At 38.4% G+C, this 27153-nt stretch overlaps 1 protein-coding gene and 1 non-coding gene across 2 annotated transcripts; both read left to right on the forward strand.

The window, feature by feature from the left end:
* Nucleotides 1–26680, forward strand: LOC122202299 (mitochondrial import inner membrane translocase subunit Tim23). The gene is made up of 7 exons (XM_042908629.1): nt 1–254; nt 2514–2572; nt 9575–9668; nt 10221–10305; nt 13608–13666; nt 15432–15542; nt 26203–26680. The coding sequence occupies exons 1-7, from the start codon at nt 149–151 to the stop codon at nt 26316–26318; spliced, it is 630 nt and encodes a 209-aa protein (XP_042764563.1). The 5' UTR covers nt 1–148; the 3' UTR covers nt 26319–26680.
* On the forward strand, nt 12229–12432 carry LOC122202900. The gene has a single exon (XR_006194953.1). It is a non-coding gene; the product is annotated as a small nucleolar RNA SNORA74 (small nucleolar RNA).
* Nucleotides 26681–27153: the final 473 nt, after the last annotated feature.

Here is a 27153-nt window from a genome sequence, read left to right on the forward strand (position 1 = left end):
TTAGCGCGTACCGGCTCCCGGAAGGTCACCGTGTGAAGGAGGCAGTGGTAACGCGGGTCTCCCCGCTGTTACTGGGGAGCAACGGCCCAGCAGAAGAACCCAGCCTCAGGTGGCGGGGAAGAGCAGACGGGCGGTTTGCTGCAACATCATGGAGAGCGGCGGGGGAAGCGGGAACAAAACTACAGGGGGGTTGGCCGGCTTTTTCGGAGCCGGTGGGGCAGGTTACTCGCACGCGGATCTGGCCGGCGTCCCGCGTGAGTATCGGGCCTAGGTTGTGAACATTTCTCAGCGGTTCTTGCGACTCCGCCAGATGTGTAGCGTGTACTGTTCCTTTTTGGGGGCTGACGTTCACAATCTTAGTACCAGTGGTGGGGTTACTGTGTTTGCGCTGCCTCTTTCAAGATTGAACCAGTTTTTGGAGCCACGGATCCCCGAGAAGATCCGTTTGGGTGACCTGGACTCAGGAGATGTTGCATGTTCTTTTTATATCCAAGCACGGTGCCTCATTTTTCCTCCCGCACATTCCTTGTGCGTTGGTCTGTGTGCTTGGCTCTAGGTTAAGAGAAGAGCCCAGCTCTGCAAGTAAATGCATTCCAAACAACGAGCCTGTAAATAACTTTTCAAACACAAAGTTCTGTGTTTCGAAACCACACAGTAGCCGTCAGGGCAAAACATTTAATAGTGCAAATAGCCAAGAAAGAAACGGGAGTCGAGCCTGCGGGAGGAGCTGAGAAGCGAGCTGCGCTTTAAAAGTCACTTACGGACTTGAAGAAAAAAAGTTAAGAATTTTAGGAAAGGAAATATGCAAGATCGAAAGTGCAGAAGCATGAATGTCCTACCTGTGCCCTTTCAATCCTGTGAATATGTATTCCAGATGTCTGTGACTTTGTGGGTGTTCAAATGGATGAACAGAACTTGTTCTGATTCTCCAGGTACTTTGTGCTCAAGAACAAAAGAGCCCTGTGTCACCTCTGCCAAAACTGAATCTGGAACGCATTTTACACATACGTCTTCGGAGGTCTGAGTTTTGGAGCACAGAGGGCACTACCTTAATGTGACCAAGCATTGTTACGTTAATTTGATTAAGATTTGAAGGTAAATTGAGAAATGGAGGGATGAACACCATTCACTGAGCACCTGGGATCAACCAACGACTTTTCTGGATAGAGGACTACCAACAGTTAGATGACTGCTGCGTTCAGTGAACTGAGCCAAGTAACACAAATAAACACATTTCAGTTATATGTATAAGTGTACATAAAGCCATCAAAACCGGGTCATGAGATGGTGATGGGAGCAGGATGCCATTTGAGAGTGGGTCAGAGAATGCAACTAGAGGGTGTTAACATTTGAGCTGTGACCTGAATATAGTATAGATCGGAGGTGAGGCAGGTGTACAAGGGAAAATAGTCCAAATGCCCTGAGAAAAAACAAAGTTGACATGTTTAAGGAACAAATGATGGGCCAGTGTGTCTATAGAGTTGCAAGGGAGTTGGAGTAGTAGGAGATAATGAGATGAGGAGGGCAAGGAATGACCACTAATGCAGTGTTTTGTAAACCATGGTAGGAAGTTTGGATTTGATTACAAGGGTGAATGGAAGCCATTAAGGCTGATTTCCTTTTCTTAAAAAAATCACGTTAGTTGCTATATAGGAAGTAAATTGAAGGGATTAGAGCAAGTGAGGAGTCCATTTAAGTAGGAGATTGTTACAGTAGTCTAGGTGAGCTTTAATGGTTGGACTGAGATGGTAGCAATAAGGATGGTGGTAAGTAACGAAGTTCAAGATACTGAATATAGAATTCATATTGATGAGAAGACTTGAGTATTTCATAGATTGTGAGCAGTCAACTGAGGTGCACAGGATTCAAGGATTAAATTTAAAATATGAGAAAGCTGATTTTCTTTGACATATTTTTCTGTCATCAAAGTTAGTGGGATTCAAGTGTGGCTGTCTGTAAGTTTCCATTGTCTTTTGTTATGACCCCCATGCCTATGGTGATAACCCGAGAACCCTCTACACTGCCACAGCAAATCTACTCTGTCAGCAGCTGTCAATACTGCTGAAGGAACTGCCTTAAAATATTTATATACAACACATAACACCAAGCACTGTTTTTCTCATGGAATTGATTGGTCTCTTGTCAGTCTTATTTTGCAATTTGTATAGATGTCAAGCATCCTTGTAGCAAAGTTGAGAGAAATTAGCTTTATAATTGACCTTGGCTATGCTTCCTGCTACTTTGATTATTTAATCCACATTATTGCCAATATCTTCTTGGTATGACAGCCTGAACTCATACCATTTTCCTAGTATAAGGCATGGTTTGGTATTCAGGACCTCAGGAGGAGGCAGCCTCAAAACTGCCAGACAGGATGAGCATAGAAAAGGAGAAATTTTCATATTCAAGTGAGCCTATAAATCAAAATTGGAAAACAAATGAAACAGTGTAATTAACACTAAATGAAATAACTTTTTAGAATTTCATTGCAATATGCTTTTTTTTCTCTCTAGTGACTGGTATGAACCCTCTGTCTCCTTATTTAAATGTGGATCCACGTTATCTCGTGCAGGTAAGATTAAGACTAGTCCTTTTATGAATTTACTAGTTTGGTGTGTTATCTTACCGTTTAAAAAAAAGTTTCTTACGCTAACTAGATCTACGATACATACTTCTGGAGGCACCAACTCTGGTCTCCATCCACCTTTTTTCTTTGTTCTGAAACTCTGGGGATTTGGCTTGCATCTCCCTCATACTATCCCTTTAAAGGGTTTTTGAGGTTCAAGGTGTGTTTTTTTCTCCCTATTTAAACATTTGTAAAGTATACTAACATAAAATTTACCATCTGACCCATTTTTAAGTGTACTGTTCAATGTTACCAAATGCATTTATAAGATTAGGCAACAATTACCACCTACCATATACATAACCCGTTTCATCATGTAAAACAAACTATGCCTGTTAAAAAAATAACTTCATTCCACCCTCCCTCCCACCCATCCCATGGAAACTACCCTTCTGCTTTCTGTTTTTGATACTCTAAGTACCTCAAATAAGTGGAATCGTACTGTATTTGTCTTTTGTGATTGGATTATTTCATTTAACATAATGTTCTCAAGTTTCATCTATATTATAGCTTATGTCAGAATTTCTCCTTTTTTAGGCTGGATAATATTTAATTGAGTAATATTCCATTTTGCTTATCCATTCATCTGTTCCTGGACACTTGGATGGCTCCTGTATTTTAGCTACTGTTGATGTGAACGTTAGCATTAGTGTACAAATGTCTTTTCCCAACTCTCCTTTTAATTCTTTTAGTTACATATCCAGATGTAAAATCGCTGGATCTTAGGGAAATTTTATTATTTTCTGAGGAATTGCAGCTATACCATTTTACATTTCACTGGATCTCATAAATTTTGACATGTCGTTTTCTTTTTTATTCATCTCTTAAGTAAAGGGTGTGTTATTTAATTTCCATGAATTTGTGAATTTTTCAGTTTTCTTTCTGTTACTGATTTCTAACTCCTACTGTTGTGGCTGGAGAGGATACTCTCTATGATATCTTTTAAAATCTTTTGAAACTTAATTTGTGTCCTTACATGATCTATCTTGGAAGATGTCCCACATGCACTTGAGACATATATCTGTGCTATTATTGTTCGGCAGAGTGTTTTGTATATGTCTGTTAGATCTGTTTGCTGTTTGATTTATTGTGTTAAGTCCTTATTTTCTTACTACCTTCTGTCTGGTTATAATGGTTGCTATCCATTATTGAAAATAGATTATTGAAGTTTCCAGTTCTTAGTGTAGAAATTTCTATTTCTACCTTTAATTCCATCATTTTATATTTAATGTATTTTAATGGTCTCTTACTAGTTATGTTTATAATTTAATCTTTTTACTGAATTGAAACTTCTTAATATTTTTATGACCTTTTATTATTATGTAAAATCTATATTTTCTGATACTCATATGTTCACCCTGTTCTCTTTTGGTTATTATTTGCATGGAATAATCTTTTTCTGTCATTTCACTTTGAACCTCTTTGTTTTTGGAACTAAAGTAAACCTCAGTGTAGTTGGATCGTGGTATTTTTATCCATTGTGCTGATCTTATGACCTTTGCTTACAGAGTTTGATCCATTTATATTTAAAGCAATTACTGGAGCCACCTGGGTGACTCAGTCTGTTGAGCATCCGACTCTTGATATCAGCTCAGGTCATGATCTCAGGGTAATTGGATCAAGCCCCATGTCAGCCTCCTCGCTGAACGCAGAGCCTGCTTGGTATTCTCTCTCTCTCTCTCTCTCTCTCTCTGCCCCTCACATGCACGCTCTTTCTCAAAATAAATAAAAACTTTTAAAAAATAAATTAGGCATTGATTTCTTAGACATGACACCAAAAGAATAAGTTATTAAAAACAACTGATAAATTGGTTTTAATAAAAATTTAAAACTTTTCTACTCCAGACTACACACTTAAGAATAAGGAAAAGACAGTTCACAAACTGAAAGAACATAACTGTAAATCATTTAATATTTGATAAGGACTTAAATCAATAATATGTAATTTTTTAGAAAACTCTTAAAACTCATTTATAAGAAGTTTAAAAGTGGGTAAAAGATCTGAACAGACATTTCTCCAAGAAGATACACAAATGTTCAATAATCACATGAAGCATGTTCCATATCACTTACTAGAGAAATGCAAATCACAAAAACAAAGTGAGATACCACTTCACACCTGCTATAGCTATAGTTAGAAACACAGGCAATAACTGATGTTAGTAAGGATGTGGAGAAATTGGACCTTCATGCACTACTGGTGGAAGTGTAAATTGAACTAGCTGCTTTGGAAATAGTCTCACAGTTTCTCAAAATATTAAAAGTAACGTTACTGTATGACCCAGTAATTCCACTCATAGATATATACCCAAGAGAACGGAAAACATATGTCCACACAACAGATTGTACATGAATGCTCATATCAGCTTTATTCTAAATAGTCAAGAAGTAGACACAATCCAAATATCCAAGTTAAGAATGGATAAACAAAATGTGGCATCTCCATGCAAAGAGATACTCTGTAGCAGTAAAAAAAGAATGAAGTCATGATCCTTGCTACAACATGGGTGAACCTTGTAAACTTACTAAATAAAAGAAGCCAGTCATAAAAGACCACATATTGTATGATTCTATTTATATGAAACATCCACTACTGATAAATATAAAGAGACAGAAAGCAAATTGAGTAGTGGCTGCCCAGGGTAGGGGATAGATGGAGAATGACTGCTAACAGGTATGGGGTTCTTTTTGGGGTAATGAAAATGCTCTGAAACATTATAGTCTTTGTTGTACAATTGTGAATATACTAAAAACTCAAAACCACTGAATTATACACTTTAAATAGGTGAATTATATGTTATATGAATTATATATCCATAAATTGGGTGGGTTTTAAGAGTAATGGTTAAGACTTTTTGTTTCAAGATGAAACACTAAATATTTGACCTTTGCATTTCTTGTTGAGTATGTTGTTTTTTTTTTTAATGTTTATTTTTGAGAGACAGAATGCGAACAGGGGAGGGGCAGAGAGAGAGGGAGACACAGAATCTGAAGCAGGCTCCAGGCTCTGAGCTGACAGCACAGAGCCCAACATGGGGCTTGAACTCACCGCAAGATCATGACCTGAGCCGAAGTCAGAAGCTTAGCTGAGCCACTCAGGCATCTCTTGTTGAGTGTGTTTTGAATAGAAGCAAGTTGATTAGGGCTTGTTTAAAATTTGTTTTTGCTGGAAGTGTTTGTCAAATATTATCTACACTGTAGGTTTATTGCTTTTATTTCAAAAGTACCTCTCTGTCAGTATTTTACTCAAAATTTCAAAACTAATCAAATGTAGTTTGCTTAAATGTTGGATTTAAGCTTAAAGGTTATACTGTAGCTCCATTTAAAAATACAGTAACATTGGGACCCTGCATTGCTAGGCAGGGCCAAAAAGGTTAGACATCAAAGAAAATTCTGTATTTTAAAGAAATTGTGATTCTTGCTTAATCACACACATTTGTAGTGACATCTCCCATTCAAATGTTAGAGGGACTTCAGAATTGAAAAAGTTTTCTCGTCTCATTGTCTGTTTTTATAAAAACCATGGAAAGCCTAAATTTAAAAACTGTACCTTAAGTAAATTGCATTTTGTGGAACATTTTTCCATACTTTTGAAAGACAGACATGTTAAGTACTACTTGTGAACTCACCATATACTGATTTTTGGCAACAGCTCTTATTTGAGGCACATTTGTGGTTTCTCTTACTATTGATTTGTGTTGTCACCACTTTTGCATCCTCGCCAATAGGTTAAATATTATATTAAGTAAATAGTCTTCCTCTTTGTTAGACCAGAGGAACATCCAGTATAAACAAGGAAAATTTGGGGATGCCTGCGTGGCTCAGTCAGTTAAGCGTCCAACTTTGGCTCAGATCATGATCTCACAGTTCATGGGTTCGTGCCCTGTGTCTGGTTCTGTGCTAACAGCTCAGAGCCTGAGCCTGCTTTGGATTCGGTGTCTCCCTCTCTCTCCCTCTCCCCCGTTCGTGCTCGCTCGCTCTCTCTCTCAAAAATAAATAATAAATAATATTTTTTCAAAAAACAAGAATTTGAATATTTCTAACATGCAGTTGAAATATAAATATTTCACATAATCTCAGCCACCTGACTATTTTATCAGGTACACTGGTGCCCATCCTTGGATTTGTTTCTTTTCTGTGGTAGTAAACAGTGGTATTGGTGATCTTTTAGTGGTGCTAGTGTCCTACCCTGTCAGCAGCACAAGTTGAACTTGAACTTTTCAGTGTATCTTCCCTACATACATTGTATAAAGATACTTTGAGATCAGCCTTGGTAAGTGGTTATTTTTTGCAGTTTAAATTTGGCTTGCAGAAGTCTTTTTTCTATAACATCATAAACTGTTAATCCTATTTTGATAGAAACCAAAAGCCTTAATTTTATGGAGATTAATATAATTTGGCCAGTGTCCCCTCCCTCAAAATATCTTTAGAAATTTTTGTTATATGACACAGTTGAGATTAATAAGCCCCGGTGACAGTTAAGCATCAGATTGTTTCCAGGTGGCTCTGGGTGTGAATTGATGTACATTTGCCTTCATCCTCATAGTACTTTTATCCCAGTTGACCCTAGCAAAGAGTGAGTTGGAGATGACATGCACTTGTGCTTATTAATGTCCATCCTGACCGTTTTCTTAGTTTCCTGTTTGTAATACATGATCCATTTCTGGATTGAAGAAAAACGTATCTCATTAAATCACATGGCATTTCTAAAAACCTCAAGCCAGAAGCACAACTTATTTTTATTTTTATTTTTTAAGTTTAATTACTTATTTAGAGAGAGAGAGCCTGAGCCGGGGAGGGTCAGAGAGAGAAGGAGAGAGAGAGAATCCCAAGTAGGCTCTGCACTGACAGCGAAGAGCCCAACATGGGGTCAAACTAATGAACCATGAGATCATGACCTGAGCCAAAACCAAGAGTCAGGCGCTTAACTGACAGAGCCACCCAGGCGCCCCTCCAGAAACACAATTTAATTTTTTTTTTTTTTTAACGTTTATTTATTTTTGAGACAGAGAGAGACAGAGCATGAACGGGGGAGGGGCAGAGAGAGAGGGAGACACAGAATCGGAAGCAGGCTCCAGGCTGTGAGCCATCAGCCCAGAGCCCGATGCGGGGCTCGAACTCACGGACTGTGAGATCGTGACCTGAGCTGAAGTCGGAGGCTTAACCGACTGAGCCACCCAGGCGCCCCCAGAAACACAATTTAAAACTAAGTCATTAATATAAAGGTCAAGAAGCACCCCAAATTCGCAAAACTGTATAATAGATCATGACCTAGGATCTCTTCAGAGTTTGTTGTTGCCCACCAGACCATTTGTGTGATGAGAGTAGATGTGCTTGCTTATTTGTGCATTTTTTGCTGAGAATGTATGCACAAGCCAGAAATAAAAAGCCAGTGCAGAGCTGTAGCTCACTGAAGTTCCATATTTGGTAAAGGGATGTTTCCTTGTTAGCAAGTCGCCAGCAGTGTTTTAAACCATTTTTGTATAGAAAGTTTGGCAATTATGTATTGAATGTGTTCTTTATAAGAGTATATTATAGAATCATGGGGTGCCTGGGTGGCTCAGTTGGTTAAGCATCTGACTTCGTTTCAGGTCATATTCTCACAGCTCGGGAGTTCAAGCCCCACATCAGGCTCTGCTGACAGCTGAAAGCCTGGAGCCTGCTTCAGATTCTGTGTCTCCCTCTCTCTCTGCCCCTTCCCCACTTGAATTCCGTTTCTCTCTCTCTCTCTATCCCTCCCTCCCTCCCTTCCTCCCTCCCTCCCCCCTTCTCTCAAACCTTAAAAAAAAATTTTAAGAGTATATTATAGAATCAATCATATACTCTTATAGTAGCATTTTCAACTTAGGATTTTTGGGTGACTCAGCATTCGTATCAAGTTTGTGTATGCATTTACTGGAAAGAGAGACGATGGCTTTCAAAGATTATCAAAAGAATATATGCTCCCCCAAAGAGTTAAAAATTATTTATTAAGGGACACCTGGGTGTCTCCATCAGTTAAGTGTCCCACTGTTTGTTTTCAGCTCAGGTCATGATCTCACATTTTGTGGGATTGAGCCCTGCTTCGGGCTCTATGCTGACAGTGCAGAGCCCACTTGGAATTCTCTCTCTCCCACTCATACTCATTCTCTGTCTCCCCCCCCCACTCCGCTTGTACACGTGCATCTCTCTTTCAAAATATGTAAAAAGGAAAACTTAAAAACAAAGGAGAATTAAGGGTGCCTGGGTGTCTCAGTTGGTTAAACATGACTTCAGCTCAGTTCATGATCTCATGGTTCGTGGGTTTGAGCCCCACATGGGGTTCTCTGCCCCTCCCTTGCTTTATTATTTCAAAAATAAACAAACATTTAATGTATAAATATAAATAAAATTTTAAAAAGGAATTATTTATTAGGAAGGTAATTTTGCCCTTGCATAACTGATCCAAACTTTTGTGCTTTTATAGTTTCTGCCCTTTCTCTTATTTCATTTGGTTTTACACATGGTAAATGGTGCTTGATAAATAGTAGCTACAGAATGAGAGTTGCTCTCTTTTTCCACGCTGGTTTATTTCAATCCAGTAACCTGTGACTTGTCATACCTTTCAGTTTCCCTTTCTCTAGAGCTGTGCTTCCTAAACTCTCTAGCACTGTTACTTCATATTCATCATTAAGTAAGGTAAATTAAATTGATTACAATCTGTCAGACTTACATTAAGAAACTAAGTTCCAAATGAGAAAGCCTCCTAAGAACTAATGAGATAATTGTATATGTTGTATATTTCATTCCACTTTGATATAGGGGTTGCTATTGCACAAAGTTTTATTTTGGTTTGACTAAGTATAGTTGGGTTTTAGTTAATTTAAGGGTTTACTTTTTGTGAAGAACTACTTAGACAAATGAGGAAACATTTTGCAAGTACTGGGTCTTGAGGGGAGCTCAACTCAGTTTTCATTATTACTTTTTTAGGATACAGATGAGTTTATTTTACCGACTGGAGCTAATAAAACCCGGGGTAGATTTGAACTGGCATTCTTTACCATTGGAGGATGTTGCATGACAGGTGGGTATGATGATTTTTTTTTTTTTCAGCGTCCTCAATCCACATAGCCAAAAATGCTTAAAATCCGGGGCGACTGGGTGGCTGAGTCAGTTGAGCATCTGACTCTTGATTTGGGCTCAGGTCATGATCCCAGGATCATGAGATTGAGCCCTGCATTGGACTCTGTGCTGAGCCTGGAATCTGCTTAAGATTCTGTCTCTCCCTCTGCCCCCTCCCCTAATCGCACACTTGCTGTCTCTCTCATCTTTTTAAAAGTGCTTAAAATCCAAAGCAGTTCAAATATTGGTTTCAGGGTTTTAAAGAATCATTATTTAGGGTCACCTGGCTGGCTCAGTCAGTAGAGCATGTGACTCTTGATCTTGAGATTGTAAGTTCGAGCCCCACATTGGGTGTAGAGATTACTTAAAAATAAGATCTTTAAAAATAATAACAATAAATAATCATTATTTTCGTTTATCTTTGCCTATTAAAAAGTAAAAAAGAATCAGAAGTGCAGTTGTTTTTTAATACAAAGCTGCATTATTTGGATGAATTGTTACTGTGATTTACTAGGGGCTGCATTTGGAGCAATGAACGGTCTACGGCTAGGATTGAAGGAAACCCAGAATATGCCCTGGTCCAAACCAAGAAACGTACAGTAAGTCTTATGTAATCATCTAATGTAGTGATATTTGAATATTAAACTCTACTTTGTTGGCTTGATGAACACAGCCTTGAGATGACACGTTTAGAGTATTGACATATGTTTTGATCAATTTTTTTATTTTCTTACTGAAAATAAAAGAAACTAAGGAATCAAGTTACTGAGACTAAGGTTTTTAAAGGAGTGATTTTTGAGTCAGTGTCCCTCAATTAGCTGGTGCTATCCTATCCTAACTTCTACACCTTTTTCATTCTGCAGTTCTGAATAACATGCTTTTCAGGTTGTTGAATTGCTGGTACATTATTTGGATAGTTTGAGGGCCTGCAGAACCATAGGACATGATAGTAAATTAGCACGTAAAAGTGATTGCTGGATCTGCTCTCATTCCAGTTGAACTTTTTATTGATTTTACTCTCAATTTCTGAAATGGAGGGCTAACGCAAAGTTATCATGAAATTCTTAAAACTTAGTGGTAGTTTCTGAATCTTCTCAGGAAATTGAAGTTTGTGGAAAATGGAAAGTAGTACATCTTCACCCTGCCTAAAAAATAAACGTGACCAGTCCATGTAGATATTCCCTAAATAATATATGAGTGGAGTCACACAGTATGTATTCGATGGCTCATGGTCTTGGTTCAGGACACATTAAGCTTTATCTTCTTTATATGTTGTTTAGCCAGCAGATGGCAGCAGGTGTGCTAGAATTAGACCTTGGGAATCCTGAAGGCTTGTCAAGTTTTTCATATTCCTGTTACTATGGATCTTGCTTTACTAGGCCAGATCCTTGTATATTTTTACATTTATATTAATATTTGTCCCTTACTACAATAATTTTTTTTTTTTTACTTTTTTGTGTTATGGAGAATTTTGAAAATGTACAGAAATAAACAGTAGTACAGTGAAGACCCATGAACCATAACCTCTTCTCAACAGTCAACCAACCAGGATTGGGACCAGTTATGCACCATCTCATTCTCCCCTCCCATATTACTTTGAAGCAAATCCCTAACATACCATTAAATACCAATTTGAAGATGCGGCACCTGGGTGGCTTAGTCGGTTAGGTGTCCGACTTTGGCTCTGGTCATGATCTCACAGTTTGTGGGTTCGAGCCCTGCATCAGGTTCTGTGCTGACCGCTTGCTCAGAACCTGGAGCCTGCTTCAGATTCTATGTCTCCCCCTCTCTCTGCCCCTCCCGTGCTCGTGGTCTGTCTCTGTCTCTCAATAATGAATAAATGTTAAAGAAAGTTTTTTTAATACCAATTTGAAGGTGAAGTTCTCCTAGAAAAGATAACCTTTGTCTCTTAAAACAGTGACAGTATTGTTTGGGCAGGGGGTGCAGGGAGAGAGTTGCATTTGCAATTTTTAGATCAGATTTTTTAAATCTTCTGTATTACTTTTTATATAACCATTCTGATATTCCTGGGTAGAAAGCATTTAAAATAGGAGACAGCCTCAGGGTTAAACCTCCGACCTTGATTCAGGTCAGGATCTCATGGTTCCTGAGTTCAGGCCCTGCCTCAGGTTCTCTGCCCCTCCCTTGTGCACTCTTGCTCTCAAAAATAAACAAACATTTAAAATAGGAGACAGCCTGTAAAAATTGAAAGGACAGGGTTTGGGCCCAGACAGATCTATATAGCTTCAAAGTCTAGTTCCATTATATACTATTTTTTGGTCTTAGGTAAATTTTTTTCTACCTTCTGCCTTTAAGGGTTATTAAGAGGTGATTAAAGTTGCTAAGGGCCCAGTAAGTGGAGATATATTACCCAAATTGCATACCAAAGAATTTCACCAATTTGCAGTGTTAAACAGCCTTTAGAGATAATACAAATTTCTGTTATTGGGCATTAATTTAAATGAGTTCTTTAACTCCATTAAATGAGTTTTTTCATTCTTCGTTATTATAATTTCATAATTTCCAGCAGTAGTCAGCTGTCCGGATAGAACCATTCCGGTGATGGTGTTACACTGCTGGGAGAGGAAAGTCCTGTCTTTTTCCTCCAGTTGCCTCTGTCACTGTTCTGGTGGCGCCTGGCACTGGTGTGAGGCAGAACTGTGCTTCCTTGAGAGTGTGCTAAGCGTTCACTTGGGCCGCTTAGTTCTAGTCTGGGAGCAGACACAGCATGTGCTTTCTCCACATATTCTAATTAGATGGTTTTTTCCTTCTCTTTGAATACTTCCCTGTAATTCTGCTGTATTCTGTAACAGTCCACGCTTTGATTCTATTTAATATGTTGAGTATATTCTTCCTCCAAAAAAATTTAATTGTAAGCTAGGTTATCCATTAGAATGGTCTTTTTCTTTTTTTATGTAGATCAATTACTGTAAACTTCTCTATAAAATACATTCTAGGCTATCATTCAAAGCCTTTCTATATTTGATTTATATTTATTTATATTTTTTTTTAATTTTTTTTAACGTTTATTTATTTTTGAGACAGAGAGAGACAGAGCATGAACAGGGGAGGGGCAGAGAGAGAGGGAGACACAGAACCGGAAGCAGGCTCCAGGCTCTGAGCCATCAGCCCAGAGCTCGATGCGGGGCTCGAACTCACGGACCGTGAGATCGTGACCTGAGCTGAAGTCGGACGCTTAACTGACTGAGCCACCCAGGGGCCCCGATTTATATTTTTTTTTTTAAATTTTTTTTTTTAAGGTTTTTTGTTTATTTTTGAGACAGAGAGAGACAGAGGATGAACGGGGGAGGGGCAGAGAGAGAGGGAGACACAGAATTGATAGCAGGCTCCAGGCTCTGAGCCATCAGCCCAGAGCCCAACGCAGGGCTCGAACTCACGGACCGCGAGATCGTGACCTGAGCTGAAGTCGGACACTTAACCGACGGAGCCACCCAGGCGCCCCTATATTTATTTTTAATAATAATAATTTTCCTTACTCATTGCCCAAAAATGTTGGAAGTGTAACCTTCATTTATATTTGTATAAAGTAAAAGCCAGCCTTACTAAATTCTAAGGAAGTATTAAGGTATCTTTTAAAATTAAGAAAACCCTGGGGACACCTGGATTAAGCATCCAACTCTTGATTTCCTTTTCAGGTCATGATCTCATGGTTCATGAGATTGAGGCCCTTCGCTCTCTCCTTCTCTGCCCCTCCTCCACTCGCACGGATGTACTTCTCTCCCTCTCTCAAAATAAATAAATAAATGTTTTTTAAAAAAATAAAATTAAGAATACCTGAGTGTTGGGTTTATACGTAGTAAATAGCTACAATTATGGTTTTTCAAAGTGCTAGAGAAATAATGATTCTAAGTACAGATTCTTTCTCTTTCTGCCCTGGTAGGATTTTGAACATGGTGACTAGGCAAGGGGCACTTTGGGCTAATACTCTAGGTTCTCTGGGTAAGTAGAGATCTCACTTAATAATAAATCATTAATGCAGAGGATATATATGTATCATGAACAATTTGACCTGCCAAAATTCTGGCCCTAGGATATTAAAAATTGTATTTGAATCTACTCTGATGAGTAATGTAGGTAATACTTAGGAAAAGACCATGAACAACATAACAATAATTCCAGATGCTAATACCATTTTTCAGTGTTTTAAGTCTTTTTAGATTTTACATACTCTCCTGTCCAAGCAAGATACCAACCCATGTTTTAGGTAGATATGGAGTCCACATAATTCAGGTCCAAGTCAAATGCCTTTCTATGTTAAGAAAGGTTCAAGGCCCTGTAGTAAGATACAGATTAATGCAACCCTTTTACTATGTTTTCCTAATAGCCTATTCAGCATTCTGTTTACCTAAGTAGGTTTCCCAGACTGAATTTTCAGAGGTGTTATAGGGCCTTTGTAGATAATGAAAACATTTGCAGTTCTGAGCAAGGGGTAATTTAGTAGGATTTAAGACCAAATGCTTTAATATTATACTATTTATGAATATTTGACTCTCTTGATTATTCATAGCATATAATAAATGTACCTGTGGTACTTATGCTGTAAGAACCAAGAATTTCTTTGTAACTTGGTTGAAAGTCTGAAAATCTTCTAATTGTGGCAGATTAAGTAAGGGAAATTTTAAGTATCTCATTGAAAAAATAGAAAAAGCATCTGTTGTGAAAGAATAATAGCCTAGCTTTGTTGTGGGATCTGGAAGCAGTACATTTTCACACTGTAAGGTCAGATTGACATTTGAGATCCTAGTAAATTATTGCCTCCATATGCTACTCATGTCCTCTTTGCCCCCACCCCATACACAGTCACCCTCCTTTGTTCCTGTTTGGTTGCTTATATATCTCTAGAGTGAAAAGCCATCCTGCTCTGCCCAAGGACTTTCTTAGTTTTAGCATTGCAGGCAAGTCTCAGTCCTCGGAAAACTGGGATGGCCAGTTGCTTTGTATGTTTCTGATGTAATAGAAGTTCAGTTTCAATTAAATAAGTTGAAAGGGTAAGAAGAGCCTTTATAGAAATATAAGAATATCACAACAGAACGGTTGTAAGGCTGAGTTTGGTGTAACATTGAAGGGTCAAATAAAGCATAGTTTCGAGAAAGGTAAGGAAAAGGATTAGTAGGAATCTTTACAGGTACAAGAGATAGATAGTTTTGGGGAACATCTTGTTAAAACTAAATAAAGCTAGTGTTACAGTTTTTGCCTGTGCCAGAACCAAACCTCAATTTTTTTTTTTAAGTTAACATTTCTCTTAGAGTAGAAATGCATGTGTTTTTGTTTCTAAATTCAAAGTATAGCTATTAAGAATAAAATAAGTGAAAATTTTAAATATTTTTCCTGAGATTCCAAGAAAAATGGAACTTTTTGTAATTAACTACTATTGGTGTTTCTTCTGAAGCTCTTCAAAAATTTTCTTTGTATATCCTGAGTTGTACACACGTGTGCCCGCTTTACAGGCTAATGAATATAGTTTTTCCTACTTTTTGTTTGGAGTATGTATTATTCCATCATATGGAAAGTCCCTTTCTGGGTCTATCTGCTTTGATGGGCATTTTATTTACAAGCTTTTGCTGTTACAAATACTGTTCTAGTGATCATTCTTTTATACCTTTGAATGCTTATAGAATGTCTGTAACGTAGATTTATCTAAATATAATTGCTTTACTGACTTTCAATAACTTTTTTATTAGTAATCAGTCCATTTCCCCTGTAGCTTTGCTCTATAGTGCATTTGGTGTCATCATTGAGAAAACACGAGGTGCAGAAGATGACCTTAACACAGTAGCAGCTGGAACCATGACAGGCATGTTGTATAAATGTACAGGTAGGTACTGTTGAATGAAGAGCTATCTCTGAATACACTTTGAAGTATGCTTTGAAAGTGAAGTATCCACAGATTTCAGAGTACACTTAACACATTTTTTTGCAGTGTAATGGAGTGTTCTCTAAAACCTCATGGGTGTTCGGGGTTTTGTTTTTGTTTTTTTATTTTGATAAAGTACACGAAACATAAAATTGGCCATCTGAACCATCTTTAAGTGTAAGTTTAGTAATGTTAAGTATATTTACGTTGTTGTGGAGCATTACCTTCATCTAATTCCAGAACTTTTCTTCATCTTGCAAAACTGAAACTCTGTATCCAACTTCATTTTCCCCATCCTTTAGCCCTTGGCATCTACCATTCTGCTTTCTAACTATGAATTTCAACTCTGAGTATTTTAGGTATTTCATGTAAGGAATAATAATACTGCATTTGTCTTCTTGTGACTGGCTTATTTCTTTTGGCATAATATCATCAAGGTTCATCCATGTTGTAGCATGTTTCAGAATTTCCTTCTTTTTCAAAGATGAATAATACTCTGTTTTACATATATACCACATTTTCTTTATCCATTCATCAGTCAGTGGATACTTGGATTGCTTCCATCTTTGACTACTATGAATAATGCTCCTATGAACATAGGTGAACCATTCGATTTTGAAAAAATAGAACCCTAAGAGTTGAATCAAAATGACCTGAGTGAAGATCAAATATCAAATCCTTCTCTAAGATAGAAAAGAAATTAGCATTCACTGCGTTATACCCCCAGTTATAAGCACTTAATATAACTTATTAAGAAGTGCCCCGGTGACTCGGTTGAGCCTCCAGCTTTGGTTTAGGTCATGATCTCACGGTCAGTGAGTTTGAGCCTCACATCAGACTCACTGCTGTCAGCACAGAGCCTGCTTCAGATCCTCTGCCGCCCCCAACGCTCCCGCCGCCGCCCGCCCCCCCCCCCCCCCCCCCCCCCCCCCCCCCGCTGCTCACACATGCTCAGTCTCAGTCTCTCTCAAAAAAGTAAAAGTTGAGATATACATATATATATATATATATATGACTTATTTAAAACTGAACTGATAATCATCACACCCCAGTTTTATAGATAAGCACAGTATTAAGAGGACCTCTTTCAAAAGGTCCTAATTAGTGATGGACCCAAATTTTTTTTATCACATTTCTGCTTTAAATGACTTAATTAAGCTACTTATACTCATGCCTCTGAAAATTACTTTTGTTTGATTTTTTAGACATTAGACACTTGATTAACTGAGCTAATTCTTTTTATAAATTCCTCCATCAAAATTTCAGGTAGCCATTTTTGCTAGAAAGAGAAGTCTCAACAGGGTTATGAAATCCAAGATTTCCTGATATATCTGAGAGTAAGAGGTTTTTTCTGTATTGAAAATGGATCACATTTGGGGCGCCTGGGTGGCTCAGTCGGTTGGGCGACCGACTTCGGCTCAGGTCATGATCTCGCAGTCCGTGAGTTCGAGCCCCGCATCGGGCTCTGTGCTGACAGCTCAGAGCCTGGAGCCTGCTTCCGATTCTATGTCTCCCTCTCTCTCTGACCCTCCCCCGTTCATGCTCTGTCTCTCTCTGTCTCAAAAATAAACGTAAAAAAAAAAAAAAAAATTAAAAAAAAAAAAAGAAAATGGATCACATTTGGAATTTTATCCCTAAGAGCTCACAGTACTTCTTACTTGTGTATATGTACTCATGTAAACAGAGCTCCCAGGTGGATTAAGACATTACATACCTTTTATGTCCATGAAGATGTTACCTTGACATAGAAAAATCGTGTTAAAAATACTGGGGCATCTAGGTGGCTCAGTCAATTGAGTGTCCGACTCTTGATTTTGGCTCAGGTCATGATCTCACAGTTCATGGATCCAAGACCCACGTCAGGCTTCGTGCTGGTAGTGCAGAGCTTGCTAGGGATTCTCCCTCCCTCTCTCTCTGTCCCCCACTCATGTGCATGTGCTTGCTTGCTCTCTCTCAAAATAAATAAACTTTAAAATATTTAGATATTAGAGTAATTTAAAAAATGTAAAAATACTTCACATTGAAAATCTTTAGGGTCAGACAAAAGAATTTAAAACTTTAACTGCAGCACAAGGGTTCACTCAGCAAGAGTTTACTTGGCCCAAACTATGCTTACAAAAGATCAAATTAATATTTGAGAAACAGATTTCACAAAAAAATACGGAATTCCAGCTTCTTTTGAATAAATGGAAGATACCAAGCTTACATTATTTGTGTTGGCAAATGGCTGGGGTTGAGTGGGAGCTGCTGCTACACCAGTTGATGGGCACTGAAGTTCTACCTCAGTACCACTAGTCCCTGACTTCTTACTCAGGGTAAGGCGCTGTGGCATTTCCTCTGCTGAGGGCATCCCTGAATATAAGAATGTACTGAATTACCATCTTAAGACATGCACATTTAAAAGATAGAAAAGGCTGAATTCTTGATATCGAAAGACATGGGAGCCTAGCTATCTGTGTCCGGGACTTCCTTGCAGTCATAGCATGACAGCATGACTGTCCCACAGGGTGGGACACCTTCAGCTTAAATTATGAAAGAGAAAGTTCTTGGCTCAGAAGAAAAAAAGCAAAAACAAATTGATTCTAGGTCAGGTGACATGTAGATTTCATTTTCCATTGCAATTGTGAAACATAGATGAAGTATCTGACCCAGAATTCCAACGTTAGCTCATAGTTTCCTGGCCGAACAATTTAAATTTAGCTCAGCACATCAGAATCAGTATACAAAAGCAGAGCAGTATCTTTCATTGATTTCTGGTTTAAAATAAACCTAAGACAGAGCACAGAATTAGGAATTTTGTGTGGTAGGAATACAAATACAACTTCAGCTTCTAGATTCAGGGATTTAGAAAAGGGGTGAGACACTCTTTTGGTCTAGAGCCAGCCCAAACTGTTAAAGACACAAGTTTACATTTAGGGAATGGCTAATTCCTGCTGACCAAAAATATTTCCAACTCTTCAACAATGGAAATTAAAAAAGAGGAAGTTTGAAATTAAAGTAGTATAACTCAACTTAGATTTGGAGCTACTTTCGTGGAAAGAAAAATCATGGGGAAAAATACATGAGAAAATGGGTAGTTGTCAGAACAAAAGGAGGCTAATTTAAAGGAATATTTCTGATGGGATGATTTTAGTTTAAATCCAATGTTTAATGAGTTTAAATATTTTTCAGAGGGTCATTAGACTTTCTGTGGCCTGTGAAAATCTGTTTAGTAATAAACAGTATTCTATCAGAACAAGAACAGCTGTAGTTTTGCTCTTGTTCATAAGCTTAGGACTAATGTTTAAAAGGCCTGGTCACTAATCTTCAGAAACAAGGCATCAGCAACCAAAAGATATGGGTCCCCCCTTTCCCCTCACAAAAAGGCCCTGACCTTTTCATTCTGTGCCATCCATAAGAAAGTCATCTTAGAAAAGCAAACTAAATAAAAGTTAAAAACACCTACAAATCCATTTCATCATAATAAGTAAATGTAGGGCTTATTGTTAAAAGGTACTACTTATCAATAGGTTCCAGGCCTTCAGAATTAAACCGTATATGCTAACCATACTTTTTTGATGATTTCTTTATTTCTGTTACTGGCAGCAGTATTCTTCCAGTAAATTAAGACAGATGTAACATATATTACAGGCATAGGGCTGTAATATATAAAACATTTCGACAGATCACTTAAACCAACAATCCAATTAAAAAATGGAGTAAGGATTGACAGAACACTTCATGGAAAAATACACATCACCACTAAACAATAGAAGTCACTAAATCTTACAGGCAACCAGGGTAAAGCAAAATAAACCATTAAGATAATATTTTTCACCAAGTATCTTTTAAAAAGTGATGATAGGTAACTGATATTTACCAGAGGGGAAGTGACACCTAATACTGACAGAGGTAAGCAAGCAGTCGACATTAGTTACTAATATTTTAAATCTGTAGATCTTTGCTCAGCAATTTATCCTACAGCATACTAAGGCATACACACAAAAAAGGGGTCTGGACCACCATAACCACCACAGGAAAGCAACCAAAAAGATGAAGAATCTGGTGGGAAAAATCGTCCTAAGAGGACAGTAATATGGGGAGGCAAAAACAGCAGAGATAATTGAATGCTTGCATGGAAGAACCTGGGTTGCTAGGAAGGGACCAGTGGGGTGGAGGTGGTCCTGAGGAAAGCCCGAATGTCAGCTGCTGTGCTGTGACAGTCACACGTACTGCTTCCACTCTAACGAAGCAAAGAAAAAAAATAGGGAGGCAGGAAACGTCTGTTCTAGTGTTCCGAGTCACCTTTGGTTTCTGCCCTTCTGTGTCCCTTCACTTCATCATTTGTGAAGTTCACTACCTAGCACCTGAGTTGCCTTTTCTCACAAGGCTGAACTTCTGTAACAGTATTTTTCATTAGCCATTTTGACTTTGGGCTTCTACCTTCAGTCTGTCTTATCTATTCACTATTTCTGGTTTATCTTCCAGTATGGTTCTAATTCTAGTAATCACTTTTCAAAAACCTTTGATGATGACACACTGTGTTTCAGCCTAAATTTAAATTTCTCGTCCTAGCCTTCCTTGCTCTAATCCTCTCCCATTTTCAGACTTTTCTCCCACACTGTTCTTGTGTATGTTATATGACCAAATACGTAAATTTGAAATCCAATCCATCCATAAGGCCCAGTTCAATTGTTAATACCTCTTTCGATAGATTTCCTTTTTTGGGGGGGGGAGGGGGGCGGTGATTGAACTTTATTTAGTTTTGGGGTTTTTTTTTTAATTTGTATTTATTTTTTTAATTTGCATCCAAGTTAATTAGCATATAGTACAACAGTGATTTCAGGAGTAGATTTTTTTAATGCCCCTTACCCATTAGGCCATCCTCCCCTCCACAGCCCCTCCAATAACCCTCTGTTTCTTCTCCATATTTAAGAGAGTCTCTTATGTTTTTGTCCCCCTCCCTGTTTTTTATTATTTTTGCTTCCCTTCCCTTGTATTCATCTTGTTTTGTATCTTAAAGTCCTCATATGAGTGAAGTCATATGATATTTGTCTTTCTCTAATTTCACTTAGCATAATACCCTCTAGATCCATTCATGTAGTTGCGGTTGGCACGATTTCATTCTTTTTCATTGCTGAGTAATACTTCATTTTATATATATATATATATATATATATACACACACACACACACACACCACATTTTCTTTATCTGTTCATCCATCGATGAACATTTGGGTTCTCTCCATACTTTGGCTATTGTTGATAGTGCTGCTATAAACATTGGGGTGCATGTGCCTCTTCGAAACAGCATCCCTGTATCGCTTGGATAAATACCTAGTAGTGCAATTGCTGGGTCATAGGGTAGTTCTATTTTTAATTTTTTGAGGAACCTCCATACTGTTTTCCAGAGCGGCTGCACCAGCTTGCATTCCCACCAGCAGTGCAAAAGAGATCCTCTTTCTCCACATCCTCACCAACATCTGCTGTTGCCTGAGTTGTTCACGTTAGCCATTCTGACAGGTGTGAGGTGGTATCTCTTTGTGGTTTTGATTTGTATTTCCCTGATGATGAATAACGTTGAGCATTTTTTCATGTGTCGGTTGGCCATCTGGATGTCTTCATTGGAGAAGTGTCTATTCATGTCTTTTGCCCATCTCTTCACTGGATTATTTGCTTTTTGGATGTTGAGTTTGATAAGTTCTTTATAGATTTTGGATACTAACCCTTTATCTTTGCAAAAATCTTCTCCCATTCCATCGGTTGCCTTATAGTTTCCCTGATTGTTTCCTTCACTGTGCAGAAAATTTTTATTTTGATGTCCCAATAGTTTATTTTTCCTTTTGTTTCCCTTGCCGCCGGAGAACGTGTTGAGTAAGAAGTTGCTGCGGCTGAGGTCAAAGAGGTTTTTGCCTGCATTCTCCTGGAGGATTTTGATGGCTTCCTGTCTTACATTTAGGTCTTTCATCCATTTTGAGTTTATTTTTGTGTCTGGTGTAAGACAGTGGTCCAGGTTCATTCTTCTGCATGTTGCTGTCCAGTTTTCCCAGCACCACTTGCTGAAGAGACTCTTTATTCCAGTGGATATTCTTTCCTGGTTTTTCAAAGATTAGTTGGCCATACGTTTGTGGGTCCATTTCTGGGTTCTGTATTCTGTTCCATTGATCTGAGTACCTGTTCTTGTGCCAGTACCATACTGTCTTGATGATTACAGCTTTGTAATACAGCTTGAAGTCTGGATTTCTTTTTTTTTTTTTTTTTTTTTTCTTTTTTCTTTTTAATCTGTCTTGGAGGCGATTCAGTATGGTGAAAAAGACAATGGGCTTTGGCATCAAATGGGTTTGACTTGACCAACACTAGGTCACTAAACAGCTACACCAAGAGAGTAACTGTCTGAATTTGTCTATAATACGAGAGCAACCAGTATTCCCTTCATAGACTTGTAAATGAAATCACCTATAGAAAGCAAGTGACTTACCTCCTACCATAAGCACATTTTATACCATTCTTAGAAGGCTTAACACAGTTTTCCTGGTAGGAAGTCAATAGGCAAAAAGTAAGATTGAAAAATCAAGAACTAGCAAGATAGTTATGTTTTTTAGAAACAAGATAAAGAGCAGAGAATGAAAGTAGTTGCCTTTGGAAATAGAAATTAGGGTGAGGATGGTGAGTGTGCCACATTGTTGTGTATCACTAAAATCTTTTAGCACTTTTTAAATTGTTTATATGGACTACTTTAATAAAAAGCGAAAGTGAGCAAAGACCTTTATCAACATAATAAAAATGAGGTATTTGGGGCACCTGGGTCGCTCAGTTGGTTAAGCATCCGACTTTGGCTCAGGTCATGATCTCATGGTTGATGAGTGTGAGTCCTATGTCCAGCTCTGTGCTGACAGCTCAGAGCCTGGAGCCTGCTTCAAATTCTGTGTCTCCCTCTCTCTCTCTGCCCCTCCCCTACTCGTGCTCTGTCCTCCTTAAAAATAAATAAACACTTAAAAAATTTTTTAAAATAATAAATAAAAATTAGGCATTAGATTACAAGGGTGGAGTGGGGAGACACTGTTCAATGGGTACAGAGTTTCAGTTTTGCAACATGGAAACAGTTCTTTGGAGATGGACGGGGTGATGATAGCACAACAATCCCAGAAAAGCTAGTGCTACTGAACTATACTATTAAAATGGTAACTTTTATATATGCTTTATCTCAATTTTTAAAAGAAATTCAATAAAATTTTGGAAAGTATTTAATAGCCATGACAGTGTGTAAGTAAGGCAGTTCCTCCAAAGTAGGGGCCAAGAACACCTGCTGGCCAAATCCCTATCTGTTCACTGTCTTGAGGCTAAGAATATGTTTTGTTTTTAAATATGGTTGACCTTTGAACTCCGTGAGGTTGAACTGCACAAAGTTTTCTTTGATCAGCACAGTACTATAAATGTGTTTTGTCTTGAGATTTTCTTAGTAACATTCTTTTCTCTAGCTTGCTTTATTGTAAGATTGTAATACATAATTCACATAACATATAAAATACTTACTGATCAACTGTTTACGTTCTCAGTAAGCCTTCCAGTCAACAGCAGGCATTAGTAGTTAAGTTTTGGGAGGAGTCAGAAATTGTACTTGGATTTTTGACTGTGCGGGGGGGGGGGGGGGGGGGGGGGGGGGGGCGGGGGGAGTCACATCCTTAACCCCACGCATTGTTAAGGGTTGACTGTAGTTACATTTTAAGTGGTTATATAAGTATCTACATAATAGCCTTTGGGCCCTGAAAGCCTAAAATATGTACTTTCTGGCCACTGTAAGAAAAATATTCTGATCCCTGCTCTAAAGTAATTGTCAGTTCAGTATGTTAGCTCTACACTATCCAGCTCTATACCCCACAAACAAGGTACTTAAGTATTCTGGGCCTTATTTTCCTATGTTTAAAAGAGATAATATTTGTCCTTTCTGGAAGAGTTGTGTAAGGACCAAAAAGATAGAAGGTAAAACTGAAGCACCTGGCTCACATTTGTTTTGCTTTATAGACATTGACCGTTGGCCTTCTTGCTCAAAGCAAGAATATTTGCTAATCAACTTCCTGTGCTTAGTTGGGCAAAAGTTGGTTACAGAAAGCCTAAAGGCAAGGCCCTCAAATGTTTAACACAACCAGTTGGAAAACACTGGAATTAATAGAAAGTTAAAACTAAAACATGGCTTGGTATGTGGTAAGAGGCTAGCCTTGAATCAGAATCAGCTGTGCTTAGTAAGTCAAACACTGCCTATGTTTAGCGTCTACTTGGTGGAAATAACTTTTTTCTAGCCTTCAAAGAAGTGACATTTTGGGGCGCCTGGGTGGCTCAGTCGATTCAGTGTTGGACTTTGGCTCAGGTCATGATCTCATAGTTCGTGAGTTTGAGCCCCGCATCAGGCTCTGTGCTGACAGCTCAGAGGCTGGAGCCGGCTTCAGATTCCGTGTCTCCTCTGCCTCTCCCCAACTCGTGCTCTCAAAAATGAATAAACATTTAAAAAAATTTTTTTAAAGTGACTTGTTTGAACTAAGTTTCATTTTGGTCAGAAAGTAGAAAGCTTTCCGGGGGATCATAAGAGACACTTAATGTGCCACTGATGTCCCTAAGGTCTTAGTCTTGTAGTTCACAGTTTCATTATGTTACCCCTAGTGCCTCTGCCCAGGGAGGCTCTTTATTTGATAGCTAAGAACTAATGTGAAAATCCTTCCAAAAGTAGAAATTAGGACACTCAAAGCAAAGGACCAACCATAAGGAACAGTTTACAGCTATTTCCAAACCAGTGGGCAGAGTTCAGAGCCCGGTGGATCTGTAATCAACTAAAGATCTAGGGGAGTTTTCAATGTTTAGTCCTAGGAAAACATCTGCAAAATCATTGTGCTTTCAGTTATCTGCCCTGCATCATTTTTCTGCTAATAAACAGCAGTGAGACCACCTTTCTTTTGTGTCGACTCAGAATGGAGTACTATATAACCTACTTTAAAGAATCCTCATTACACACAAAGTTTAGATTTAATAACTGAGCCATACTGATGCTGTTGCAAATATCATTTATTCTCCTGTGCTTCATAGTTTATTTTCCTCATTTTAGTCATTTATCTAATTATAGTTTACTTTTACTTTCAGCCCCTAGAACTTTTTGTTGACTTACTAGTCAAAGACATGAAGTAGATTTTTATTAAACTGGGTAGATTGTTTTTGAGTTAGCAGGTTGAGTGTATATTACATTTATAATTTTCCAGCTGCATTGAATACAGGTGCAAAATCCAACTGCCATAGTCTAAACATAGCAAGAGATGATGTGGGATTCAAGGAGAGAGCTCCCATTTAATTTTTTTTTTAATTGTTTCTGACCTCTCCTTCCCACCCTCCCCACCCCCACCCCCACCCCCCGCCGTATTTGACAGCTGTTTATAGATGATGCCTGCAGCTTCTGTCTGTTTAAGAGAGATAATTAGGGCACTTCATGTTGGAAGCCTACACAGGTCAGCTATCAGACATCTTCAGACTAGAGAGGATCCTGAAGGGAGTGGCCCTTTAATCTATCGGCTGAAGCCATCTGGCAGGACATTCATTGCAGGAATGCTTGGTCTGAAGTGTTCTAACTCAGCAACATCACTGAATTTCACAGAATTTACTGGTTTATACCCAGAGGGCCTCTAGGAAGGTAATCACAGGACCACAGCTCCGTTCCACCTTTGCCTTCCTAACACAGGACTTAAAATGAATACTCCATCGGTACAATGTGGGCTTCCTGACATTTATGGTATCAACTTGTTTGTAAAACCATAGAACATCAAGTTATTTCTTAAAAGCTTATTTCGGTGCCCCTAGTCCTCTTACTAGACTTGGGGACTGTTTTCAGGTAACTGATGAAAACGTTTTTGTTTTTGCATTTCAAGTGTAATCCATATTGCTAATCTTTTTTCACATGAAAAAAATTGTTTTGTTAAGCAAAAACAGTTCAAAGTCTAATCCTTGGGTGGTTTTTCAGTAAGTATAATGCTGCTCGGTGCCTTATTGCTCATTAGTTGTAGATTGTCTGATATGTCAGTGTAGGAATGGAGGAGGGGGGTGGGGGTGTCAGTACCTAACTCAAAGCTTGATTATAGCTGTCTTATCACCACTTCTTGAGTCTTCAAAGTTAACAGAGGACCTGTCCAGAGTCCAAAGATAATGTTAATACTGTTTCCAAAGAGGGTGTCACCTTGTTTATATTGTAGCTGTAAATCAATTGGTGGGGCTTGTGGGTTCTAAACAATATGACTAATGGGAAATTATTGCTTTGTTTGGGACTTCAATAATATGCATGAGATCTTGTCTGAAGTGTGGGAACAAGTGAGATTGAGAAAAATCAAATTATTAATGCTCATGATCTTAGCTACAAATTGTAAAATTAAAAGAAAAAATGGTTGTGAATGAGAATATAGTGTATGTATTAAACTGGTGATTTAGGGATGTTTCTCTTGAACCTGTCTTGGTTTCTTGTGTTAACTTTAGGACTTCTGTTTGAGATGGAATATTTACATATAGACAAATCGTGTGCCTCAATTTCATGATAACATTATTTAATCCTTTGCTGCTAGGACACTTGTAATACAAGGCTGTTTTGTTTTTGTTTTCTTTTCCTTTCCCAGGTGGTTTTCGAGGGGCAGCACGAGGTGGGCTAGCAGGACTGACGCTTACCAGCCTCTACGCACTATATAATAACTGGGAGCACATGAAAGGCTCCTTGCTCCAACAGTCACTCTGAAGATTTGCCAAGTTGTGAATGGAGGACACTTTAGTAGCAATCCAGATCAATTTATAGGTCAGTCTGGAGTTACTCTTTCTTCCTACAATTAGTTTGAAAAATTGGAGACACCAGTTTGCTGTGGCGAAGATCATGGTTGGTTGACCGGGACTGGCACTCTTTCCAGCCCAAGCTGAAGCCAAAACCCTCTGGTGGCTGAGTAATGTGGTTCTCCCTTTCCCTGGAACTGGAAAACTACTTACTCACAGAATTCACGTCGTGATGGTTGTCGATAGTATATCACCGCATTTGTTTATTTAATGATCTGAAACTGTAATGTTCCCTTGTATTCCCAATAAAAGGTGAAAACAGAACTAAAGTCATAACTCCAGTGTAAACACAGTGGGTGTCTCCATTTAAAACATTTTTCTGGGGGGACCTGGATGGCTCAGTCGGTTAAGCATCCAACTCTTGGTTCCAGCTCAGGTAATAATTTTATGGGATTGAGCCCCATGACAGGCTCTGTGCTGATACTGCAGAGCCTGCTTGGGATTCTCTCCCTTTCTCTCTGGAGATAAACATTTTTAAAAAATAAAAACATTTTTCTGGGCATAAAGCGAAAAGTGACTCTTAAAAGCATTTCTGTCTGCCCCCACTAGGCCCAACAAATTTTCATGGTTGTGTTGAAATGAAGGGCTACTTGGCACCATTAACAGCTAGGTTACAATTATTCTGCCATACAACTGACACTCAACCTCAAGATACTTGAGATCTAATGAGTAGAATAGTCTGTCCAACATTCATGCTTAATTCTTTACTCATTAACTCCTCTCCTTAGGTAATTAGAAACAGATAA

This window comes from Panthera leo, chromosome D2 (genome assembly GCF_018350215.1).
Source record: "Panthera leo isolate Ple1 chromosome D2, P.leo_Ple1_pat1.1, whole genome shotgun sequence".
Taxonomy (NCBI): domain Eukaryota; kingdom Metazoa; phylum Chordata; class Mammalia; order Carnivora; family Felidae; genus Panthera; species Panthera leo.